Here is a 12,192-nt window from a genome sequence, read left to right on the forward strand (position 1 = left end):
TATTTTTTAATTTTTAGTTTTAAATTTTAAATTTATTTTAAATTTTAATAATCTATTTTAAAAAAATTAAAAACGTATTCTATTTGTTATTTTAAAAATCTATTTCTTAAAACAGAAAATTAGAAAACACATTCTCTTTGAAATTTTGAAAATAATTTTTTAATAATATTTTATTCAGTAAATTAAAAATATTTAATGTTAATATATTATTAAAAATATATACATTTTAAAATTAATGAATTTTGTAATATTTTTTTCATTATAATAATAAAATATAAATAAATAAATAAATAAATGTGTTTTGAGTTTTGAGTTTGTTTTGAATAAAAACACTCAAAATAACTTTTATTATTTTGAGTTTTCTTTATATTTTTTTTTTGTTTTCAAAAATACATTTTTAAAAACAGCAAACAGAACGCATTTTCATTATTTTAAAAAATCGAAAACTAAAAATAACTTGAAAAAAAGTAAAGAGAACGCAATCTAAAATTTTTATTAAAATATTCAACCTTGGCACTTGTACAACACATCGATACACAAAGATTATTAAAAATATCATAATTAAATATTTAAATAATATTTTTAATATATATAAAGCTTTAAAATTCATGAGTAATGATCCAAACTAAACAATTAATAGTTTACACAACACAATAGAGAGTGACATCATTGGTGAACATAATATTAAAAGATGCAATTAGACTAGTCTAGTTTAATATTAGATGTGTCACTTTATAATATCGTTTTATATTATGTGTTCTATCAATATAAATATATAATATATTAATATAAAACGTCAATAATAATGTCAAACTGAAATGTCCAAATAATATTTTTGTATAACATTTATCTTCTATATATATATATATATATAAGACACAATTAGTTGCTTCGTGAAGAGTATAAATTCCCATAAAAATAAAACTTCTTTCATTCCTCTGATTACATTAATCTTGTTTGTGTTAGGGAGGTATTTGATAAATTTGATCCCTTTTAAAATAAATATGAATCTTTAAAATTTTTCTCAAGGGGCTGGGTATGGACTAAAGCAAAAAGAAAAAAAAAATTGAATGAAGAATGGGTTGGGTATATTTAATAAGAGGCATGTTATGTTGTCCACTGACGAACAACATAACAAGTGCTTGCCAGTAAGGGGGGCGCGGACCCATGCACTTGGAGCCATGCTATGTTGCCCGCCAGTGAGTAACATAGCAGGCCCATATTTAATAAACATAATTGTATATAGTACTAAGTTAGGGTATTAACTCGTTAACATAATTACACCACATAGTGTCAGGGAACAATAATTAGTGTTACCCAATCATTACATAAACATGTGATTGCTTACTGAATAAAATAAATAAATTTGTAAATAATGAATGTTGTATTTAATTTTTATCAAATAATATGTTTCAAAGTTTTCGTTTTATTTTAAAAATGAAACTAAATCCTTTTAAGGTATATAATTTATAATGTTTAATATTTTCATAGATTTATTTTTGACCGATAACTTTCTTTAATAATATTTTTTGACAATAAATTATATTTTACATGCCAAAAATAAAATAAATGTAACAAAAATGCCTTGAAGTTTGGTAAAATTGTAAAAAAAAAATAAATAAAAAAATCTAGCATTTGATAAATAAATAACAATATGAGAAAGAAGATTTGATGGAACCTAGATTTAGGATCCATTAATTTTAGAAAATAGAGAGATGGAATCTAAGAAATAAAAAAAAAAAAAAAAAGATAGAGACTTATCATTACCGTTATTGTCAGTTATTTGAAGAAAAAAATAAACAAATAAATGATTTGAGAAGAACGAGAGGAATGTAAATAAAAAAATATTAAAATATAAAGTTGTTTTATCATTTTAAAATATTTAACAAAATTAATTAATGATGAAAGAGAAATTGCACCATTATATTAAACCGGATATCAGGTTGAGTTTTCCTTAATTACGAAACTTACTCTTAAATGGAGGAAGCGATGCCAATTGATGATTTGAAAGGAAAAATAAAGAAAACATGTAAAAAAAAATTATAACCATTAAGTCTAATCAATCTTTAAAACCAAACAAAACCTTAATTTATTTTCAAAAAAATTACAAAAACTAATCAATCCATAATCTAAGCAAAATCCATTTGGCCTTTAAATCACAAAAATAAATTAATCTTCAATTTAGTAAAATAATTTTTAACTTTTAAAATTTGAAATTCAGATATAGTGTTTAGATATCCCAAATTAAAAATTTTAAGAGAATTTAATAAATTTTAGCATGAATTATTATACACCATTTGATTGTTTGCTGCGAATTGATGAACTTTTGCCTATTGCTATTCACAGTAGCTGCTTTCACTATCTACGATAGGGGAGAGTAAGACTAATTTAACTGCATTCATTGAATTTGTCACTTTGGTTCAATTTTTATTAGTAGCCATTCGGTTTGATTATTTTTTTTTAAATTTTAATTATTTAATTTAATTTTTTTTAATATTATTAATCAAAAAACGAATCAAACCGACGATCTAACCCTCTTTTATTAGGTTTAGTTTGGTTATTAGGGTCACTTCAATTTTTTTTAATAAGAATTTCAGTTCGATTGTAATAATTTAAAATTTAATTAATTTAAATGATTCGATTGATTTGATTTGATTATATATCTTGATTCAATTTAGTTTTGATTAATAATTTTTGATCCATTGAATTCGATTATACTCGACTCCTAAATTATTCACTGTGCAATCCCCTAAATTCTGCGCCGTTCCATCCAACGCTGGCTTATCGCTTACGCTTCTCGAAGGATCTGGGCTGTTCTTCCAGCCTACGGGCCGCAATGCTGTTACGGTCCCTCAAGGCCCAATTCACTGAAGTCTACCTTCTATGTGTTGCATTGCATGATATATTACCACGCCCGCGCGTATCATTTATAATATATATTTTATTTATCATATATGATATGCAATTTTTCATTTTTATCCTTAAAATTAAGATCACAAATAAATCGAGTTATTTGTGAATGACTTAGTATTCGATTTGATAAAAATTCATTTGAACTCGTTCATTAAGATAAATAAACAGAACTTGAGTTTAATTTTGAAAACTATCTCGATTAGAGGCTCACGATCAATCTTTATTAAAAATTTGTGATTAATTCATGAAAATACGTTCATTTATAAATATTTTATTTTATAATTAAATAATATATGTATAATATATATATTAGATACATATTTTTAAATATATCATTTAACATAATTACATGTACATATCATCACATATCATCATGATATCTATATATATAGAAATATAGATGATTGATTTAGTGGGGGTGGTCCCCAAGAAACCTATTTTCTTTCTTTTGTTTTCCTCTCATCTCCATCTCTTATTCTTCTATCTCCATCTCTTATTCTTCTTTCTTCAGTAGGTGTAGTAGACAACATTCGCATGTTTCTTTTTTTTCTTCTTTCAACCTAAGACCATTGACGATGACAACTTCTCTTCTTTCTCACTAGTTGTGTGATGATTGACACAGTTTGTTGTCCCTTTTCTTCGACCAAGTAATGTGTGACCTCTTATCGATTCGTGGCCTTCTCCAATTGCTAGTAGCCTACAACATCAACTCATTTTCCATTTGCGATCACTTCGCCTGCAACTTCGAGCCCTTGCTGAACTTTTTGACGAGACGAGTTTGAGCCCACACAGTTACTTATCGAGCCTCACCTCACTTGAGCTTAGCAAAGCTCGACTTGATTATAATCCTACTTAAAACACTTATCTACCAAGTTGGGGAGAGTGAAAGTTCTTTTTGCCCATTTTATCCTTGATGCAAAGGCTAAAAAGCAATAAATAAATAAAACTTAAATCTTAAACCCTATATTTTAAATTTTTTTCAAAGGATTCATATATCATTGTTTATAAAAATATCAATGATGCGTGAACATAAAACTAAAAAAAAGCAATGAAGAGGGGAAATTAGCTGGAGATATATAAAATTATATTATAAAATATAATATTTATATGACTAAAAATCTAATTCAAATATTGTGACGAGTATTCTATAATTATATTAAAACATTCAAAAACTTAAATTATTTTAACATAAATAAGCAAAATCTCTCCAAAAAAACCCTTAAAATCAGACAACTTTCTTGGCAGTTTCCCTTTCATTTTCTATAGATTTTGCTTGAAAAAGATGTGGTTTTTTTTTTGTTTGTATTGTCTGTCTTCTTATTTGAAATTATTGAAAACATGTTTAGTAAAAAGAGAGAGAATAGGTCAGTTTGTGAACTAATACAATTTTTATTTTTAATTCCATAAGTTTAGAGAAATACAAACAATAGAGAACATCCATACTTTCACTTTCTTTGATTTTTTTTTGTAAATAAAATTTTTATTGAGAATTACTAAAAGCACCTACAACTTTAGGTTAGGTGGTCTCCCGAGTCTCAACCAAAAATTATACTAAAAGATCTAAAGAACTAATAAAAATATACAAATATATAAGTGTATAATTCTTCTGACATCAAAAGAAATATACATCTGTCAAGAAAAATTATCATTAACGTTACCCTCTAAACATATTTAGATAAAATGATTATCCTAAAGATCATGCTAAATTTGGTCATCAAATATTAATAATTGTACTACCAACTCTAAGCTACTCACAAAAATAATCACTTAAGTTGCATAAATATACTTATATCTCAAGCCACTGTTTCTCTAATTTTCTAAACTAATTTTATAAGATTAAGTGAAAACATCGATGTTCTTCAAGTTTCTGTCATTCTTAAAACACAAAAAAGAGGAATTGAGAGTATAGAGTTGATGTGTCAAGACTTGAACTTGATCTTCAAAGTATAATAAATCTGATATAAACTCTGTCACTACATTGAAACTCATTTTCAAAAGGAACAACATATTCACTGTTTATTTTGTTAACAGAAAAATGAAAATTGAACACAATAAAGTCGAAACCAAAACAAAATACACCGACGACAATATATCAAACATTTATCCTAAATGAGTTACCTAAATTTTAATTGTAAGAATTATTTTATGACCCACATGATAATTAATATAAATATCTCAACAGATATTATAATATTTATTTGATGAAATAATCAAGTCTTATATAAGATATAATTATGTTAATATGATAAGATAAATTAATAGATTTAATAAGATAACGATTACTTAAATTTTATTTGATTTACAAGATAATGATGATAACTCTTAAGAATCTTGATAAAAGACTACTTCTATTATTATAAATAAGGGGTTTGATTCTCTCCCTACCCAACACAATCAAAGACAATTACAGTTGTATTATTCCATCATTACGGTTGAAATTAAAGGAGAAAAATCAGATTTCGACATTTCGTCTTCAGTTAATATTTCTCATTACGGTATAATTTGTTATGGATTCAAGTGCGCATTCAATTAAAGTATTATATAATTTATATGAGTTTTATGATTAATTGTATATTATGTATGTCATACAATATTATTGCAACTTACATTAACTTGTTAGACATTTCCATCTACGGTTTTATCTTCTAGAAGACCTTCAATGTCCTTCATTGTCAATATGGGGACGTGTCCAATCCATCTCTTGCGAGATCATTGGTCTCTTGAGAGTCAGATTCGAAGATGGTGATCTGCATACAGCAAATATGTTGATCCGGTTCCTGCATTGCATAAGCCGTCAGCCATAACCACCGACACTGTCTTTTAACCCCAGTTCTCTCACCAATTCCTCGTATGCGTTATTCGCCGCTCTGTTTAGAGCGATTTCCTTCTTGCTGCGGCAGCTGCCTCTTCCCTTCAGTCTATTGCCCACGATGATTTCGTAGGCGCCTTCTTTCAACCATCGATCAACTACTCGAACCTTCAGGCCGTTCTTCTGGCATGTCTCGTAAAGCTTCTTTACAGGATGCGCTCCAAGCAATTCTGGAGTAATAAGCGGCTGCAACAGGCCTTTAGCTACCTATCATAAAGTATGATCTGACTTCGTTCAATGTCATACCAGTTTGAAGGCGATGATGTATAAACAAACTCAAAAAAGAAAAAAATGGTACATTTTAGAAAGGCAAAAATGTGCTCCATAGGAGGAGAAGCGTGCTGCATTCATGGTTCAAGGTAGAGAAAAGTAGCAGTAAGCATCAATAACTGTTAGAAGCAAAGTTGTCAAATCCGTTCCATACTAGAAGAAAATCAGTACAAAACTATCCGTGTTCTGCCCCGATGCCATACAAATAACAAATTCAATACCTTATCCACTATAGTTTTCACTATTCATAGTCATGGTAAGAGGCTACCAAAGCAAGCCAAAATAGTGGCCCAACATGCAGGAAGAGTCGAGAAAATTAGGATCCAGTAACAATTCAAAACCTTTGTAAACTCAAGTGTCCAGGAAACTGGGATCCAATGATAATTTAGAAACTGTGTAAACTTAGAATGATGACTTCAACTATCTCTCCCTCTGGTCTATTTGCTTACACCTTTTCTCTTTTATGGTTGTTGTCAATTCTCCCAAAAAGAAATTAAAGGTTTGTTTTGGAAAAGGCATGCCATGCGCAACAATCCTCGTATTCCAAAAGCATAACGCCATTACCAAGTGTTTTTCCATTAGTTAGTAGCAATTACGAGTTATAATCAATTATAAAGGGCACTGACATGTATGCCTCTGGAATAATGATTCTAAAAATTATCCAGAAAAAGACTACACAAGATGTTCAAGGGGCAGACCTTCCAAGTGGTGTCAATTGAAGAATTACTGTCAACGAATGTGGCCCCTATTGTGGATTCAACAATATCAGCAAGAAACTTTGGAGCATTGATCAGTCCATTAGAATGCAAAGGATGCCGTGGAAGAACAGCAATGAATTCTTGAATCTGCAAAGGCACAATAAATTTAGGTCCCATATTGTTCAAAATTGAATACATTCGGTGGTTAACAACAACATATCAAGCCTTTAATCTCACTAGGTGGGGTTGGCAACAAAAATTTTAACTAGCCAATAATCTCTTTGTATGTGTCATGACCCCATGAATATACAAGGATATATTAGTAATTATGTATTAGATGTATCGTGGTAGGTTGTACCCTGCTGTTTTGTAGCTGTTGTACATTTCAGTTGTTCTAATAACTGAAAGCCTAGAAAGCCTATAAATAGGCTAAAATCTAGAGGATTAGAGACAGTTGAACAATAACTGAAATCTGTCTCTCTCAACTTCTCTGATCTGTCTCTTGTTTCCCTCTGATTCTCTCTCTTTCTCTGTTCTGTTTGCATTTCCCCCTTATTTCTTCTGATTTCTCTCTCCTCCAATTCTGATTCTATCTCCCTCGATTTCTTCCAAATTTCCTCCTAAAACCCTAGGTTAAACCTAGGTTCATGACAAATGGTATCAGAGCCAACAATTATTGGCTGAGAATCTGGGAATTTTTAGCAGTTGATTAAGGTCCAGATTTTGAAGGCAAAGCAGAGTCAAGCAATTTCTGGCTGTGATTCCGGTGAATTCTCTTAGCTACAACAGCCAATAGAAGAAATCTCAGGACATAACAATTAGTCTTGGCTGTTGATAGGCGATTACTAGCAGTTGTTTCTGATCCAATTTTGAAGGGATCAAAGACAGATTGTAACTGAGCAGAACCGGCGGTCCTCGGCTACTGCATTGCGACTTAGGTGATTCAGGAGCCTGATTCAGATATATCACTTAGCAGTTAATTTTGATTAGAATTTGAAGGCAGATCAGATCAATTGATTCAGGAGGCTAATTCAGATTTAGGTGACTCCTAGAAGCAATTTCAGAGGCGGTCCTTGGAAGCTGAACAAGAGGAGACTATCAAGAAGCTGTTTCAGAGGTGATTTTTAAAGGAATTGAACTGTGGAGGCCATCCTGAATCAGATTTAGGTGACTCCTAGAAGCAATTTCAGAGGCGGTCCTTGGAAGCTGAACAAGAGGTGACTATCAATAAGCTGTTTCAGAGGTGATTTTTAAAGGAATTGAACTGTGGAGATGGCCGAAGGGCTTCGTGAAAGTGTACAGTTATTAGAGAAAATACTCAAGGAAGGTTTTGCTAAAATCAATCAAAAGCTGGACAAAATTGACAATTTAATGATTTTGATTTCACAGAGATTTCAGATCAGTTTACCAGTGGAATTTCTTTCAAATCCCACTGTAGAATCAATGTGAGTAGGCACTGAAATCCAACCTAATGCTTCCAGTTTGCAGGAAGCTGATGCAGTAGCATTGGAACAAAACATTGATTCAATTGATATGTCGGCTACAAATCAGGTCGGAGATGAGAGTTGTGATGCAGAGAGCTTTCATGCAGCTGATGAGAGGAATACCTGTGACGTCTATTCTAGCCCGGATCAAGTTTTTGATGCTCCACAGACAGATAAAGAAGTTCGGATTGAGCAATTCGGACCAGAATAATCTTATATTGGTTCAACTGTGACACCATTGGAGGAGAAATTTGTTGAAAATGAACCTTTGGTGCACGCTAGCAAGCAGGAAGCAACAGATGCTTTTAAAGCACTGTTGGAGTCTGTAAAGGTTGAGTCCAGTTGAACATGGCAGCAGACAATGTGAGCAATCATCAATGACAAGAGGTATGATACTTTAAGAACTTTTGGTGAACATAAACAGGCATTTAACGAGTACCTGGACCAGAAAAAGAAGCTGGAGACTGAAGAAAGGCGTAATGACTGCATGAAGATCACAGAAATCACAGATGAAGGTCCTAAGAATATTGTTCCTTTGTCTGTGGCTCTGGAGAAGGCTGAGGAGTCCATAGCTTGAGTTAAAGCAGGCATCAAACAGGTTAAGATAATTCCAGCAGAAGAATATCTGTCTGCTGTTTTGAATGTTTTTGATCTTGAACAATATGACAGTCTTGCTGTCATTCAAATGGTGTAGACCAGTTTCTGATACTGGTTTTGGCAGAGAAGGAACAATTGAAGCGGACGGAACAGAAGACTGTCATATGGTTTTGAAGATGATGGCAGAGAAAGTTGCTGCTGGAATTCTTATTGCGACAGTGCATAATTTCTGTATAACGGTCATGGAAATTACTGGAATTTACAAATCAAATGGAGAAGAGAGCCTTGGCATGGAGATCTTTGAGGTCTACATTTTATATTTGCAGGAAAAGCAAAAGGAAAAGAACGTAAGAGAAAGAGGAAAAGGCTTAGAAGGAGAAGGAAATAAAGGAAAAAAGAGAAGAAGGATAACCAGACTGTGAAGGCAGGAATTGGATGAAGAAAACAGTGATTGTTGCTATAATTTATTGGGGACAAGAAATCTCTCAAGGAAGAGGAATTGTCACCACCCCAAGGATATATATATTAGTAATTATGTATTAGATGTATTGTAGTAGGTTGTACCTTGCTGTATTGTAGCTGTTGCACCTTTCAGTTGTTCTAATAACTGAAAGCCTATAAATAGGCTAAAACCTAGAGGATTAGAGATAGTTGAACAATAATCGAAATCTGTTTCTCTCTCAACTTCTCTGATCTCTCTCTCGTTTCCGTCTGATTCTCTCTCTCTCTGTTATGTCTGCATTTCCCCGTTATTTCTTCTGATTTCTCCCTCCAATTCTAATTCTATCTCCCTCAATTTCTTCCAAATTTCCTCCTAAAACCCTAGGATAAACTTAGGTTCATGACACTATGGCCTTATCTTCTCATAGTTGGGTGCTTAACAAATGTGCTCAATAATGCATAGTTACCATCAACTCAAGTCTGAGAATTAACCCAACATAGAATTAACTTCTGGTTCTCTAATGCTAAATATGCTCATCGGAAGGCAGTTTTGTCATTTCTAGACATGTATTTATCTTGAAATTATAAAAGAGAAAAATTTATAACTTTATCCAGAAATTTGGTGCTAGAAGTTCGACTCTTCAGTTTAGGAAATAAACATTGGCAAAAGGCAGCTACATTCTGCAGTGATAAATTACACCAGCATATTAAATGAAACCCAACAACTCAATGAGCCTACACTTACAAAGAGGATAGCTTCAATCTAAGAAGATTAGATGTCTTGACAACCTCTCCATCATGTTTCCTCAAAAACATCAAACAAAACAGAAGTTGGATAGCTCCAATTTATACGCATCCATATGAAAAAAATGGTTATTTGCATAATTTTATGTGCCTATAACAAATGAATAAAAAATTGGCTCTAGAACTTGTGAATGAACAAATCTCTGTCCCTTACTTGATTGATAAGCACAGGATGTCTATGCCGTAGATACCTATGCAACTTATGTTGGACAGCAACACGTGCAAGCTTCTCTGTATCCACATTGGCAGCACGAAGAGGAGACAGCAACCCTGGGGAAAAATCTGGATACAAGAAAAATTGCTCTTTTGTGATCAAAAGATTCAACACTGAGTCACCCACATACTCAAGTCGCCGGTACGAAAAACAGCTCCCTTTGTAGGTAGGATGTGTAAAGGCCTCCTCTAATAAGTCTCGATCGTTAAAATTATACCCTATGATCTGTTCCACTTCTTCGAGACTCGGAAATGATTTCATCCTCATATTGTTCTCTTCTTGTAAATAGATCTCATTCAACAACTCATTTGAATGTTCCTCTACTTCCCTTGCCTTTAGTAGACCATCCCAAGCAAAGCCTGTAAAACAACATGAACCTTTTCCTATAAGTTGTGCATTTAGGGCAATAATAGATTTCTCAATGTTTCCATATGATTATTTCTGTACATGCTCATATCTGCCAAAAACACAACAACTACAATATTAATACGTATGAGTGATTGGGATCCAAACTTTGAACACTGAAATTCTTGTGCAATTCTATTAAAAGTACTGATCACCTCCCAGTGGAGAAAAAGTTCAAAAATATGCATGCACATACAGTGTTGAGTAAGAAAGAATAAGTCCAGTTCAGATTTGAAAAAGCCACCTCATGTAAGGAGTGGTTTAGAAACTACTAGAAATTTAGCACAGCTACACTCTATTGCCTACCGCACAACTAGAGGTTTGGCAGTGTCTCAGTAAAACTACAGTAAAAACCTATCAAGGTTATTAAACCAATCTTTAAGGTTGGACATGGAAATGAGACAGACCCAGCTAGTTTTTTCACATGCATCCAGGATTCATCAACAAAGTTCATGAAGGAATGCTAACAACCGTGAAACTTGCTCTTCAGTCCATGAATAACTAAGAATTATAAAAGTTTTTTTTTTTTTTTAAATATACCATTTTGACAAAATACATGCGTATTTTCTCCCCATTTTTTTGAACCAACCGGGTGACTAAGTCTGTGAGAGAGTAATTTAGGTTGAATCCTTTCAATTTCCTTTGCATTTGTTCTGCATCCGTAAATCCTAATTCCATTTGCTCAATTAGAAAACAGAAAACTGCAAATCAACACCAGTAAAGATTAGCGTACAACCGGAAAGGCTCGAAAACGAATTCGCCAAAAACAGTTAAAATGTCGAGGATACAAGAAGATCTAGACACAGACACACAAAATCAAGAAACAAACAAAGAGAGTAAAGTTTAGTGTAAAACCGGAAAGGCTCGAAATCGAATTCGCCAGAAACAGTTCAAATGTCAAAGATACAAGAAGATCTATACACAGACACATAAAATCAAGAAACAAACAAAGAGCGGAAAGTTTGGAGAAAAGGTAGGCACGAGACTAACCGTAGTCGCGGAGGCGTCCGGCGAGGGCTTTGATTGGTCGAATTACGAGTGACCTCATCCAAGATGACCCTGCCATTTTAGCCCAGGTGCTCTGCAAGTCTCTTGGTTTCGGACCAAGAAAAGAAAGACGACTATGAAATCGAAATACAAAAAAATAAAACGACTATGAACATAAACTAACTCTGATATGTGACGTTTATTTCCTTTCCTTCATTTTCTTTTTTCTAAATTGTAGCTATTTTATTATTTTATTTTATTTTATAAATAATCTTTTAACTAGTGTTTGATATAGGTCGAAAAAAAATATATAAAAAGTATTTTAAATTTTTGTGTTTTCTAGTGTATTTGTTAAATTTATTTGATAATATTTTAAAAAAAAAGTCACATGAATTTTTATTTAATATTTTTAAATATGTTTATTTCACCATTTTAGATAAATATATCGTGAATCTTATAAATAAGAAAAAAATTATGCATATGTCTACAAGTGCATTATAAAAAATTTAA

The 12,192-nt window shown here is 31.9% G+C and overlaps 1 protein-coding gene across 2 annotated transcripts; it reads right to left on the minus strand.

The window, feature by feature from the left end:
- Nucleotides 1–5,437: 5,437 nt before the first annotated feature.
- On the minus strand, nt 5,438–11,849 carry LOC127791851 (ribonuclease 3-like protein 3). 2 transcript variants are annotated; one of them, XM_052321986.1, is made up of 4 exons: nt 11,686–11,849; nt 10,231–10,649; nt 6,751–6,897; nt 5,438–5,989 (listed from the first exon to the last, which is right to left on the minus strand). In XM_052321986.1, exons 1-4 carry the CDS (start codon nt 11,759–11,761, stop codon nt 5,708–5,710), a joined length of 924 nt encoding a protein of 307 aa, XP_052177946.1. In that variant the 5' UTR covers nt 11,762–11,849; the 3' UTR covers nt 5,438–5,707. The 2 variants fall into 2 exon arrangements, with proteins under 2 accessions (XP_052177946.1, XP_052177947.1); XM_052321987.1 differs by lacking the exon at nt 11,686–11,849 and adding an exon at nt 11,551–11,668.
- Nucleotides 11,850–12,192: the final 343 nt, after the last annotated feature.

The sequence above is a fragment of the Diospyros lotus genome, chromosome 15, assembly GCF_014633365.1.
Source record: "Diospyros lotus cultivar Yz01 chromosome 15, ASM1463336v1, whole genome shotgun sequence".
Lineage (NCBI taxonomy): Eukaryota > Viridiplantae > Streptophyta > Magnoliopsida > Ericales > Ebenaceae > Diospyros > Diospyros lotus.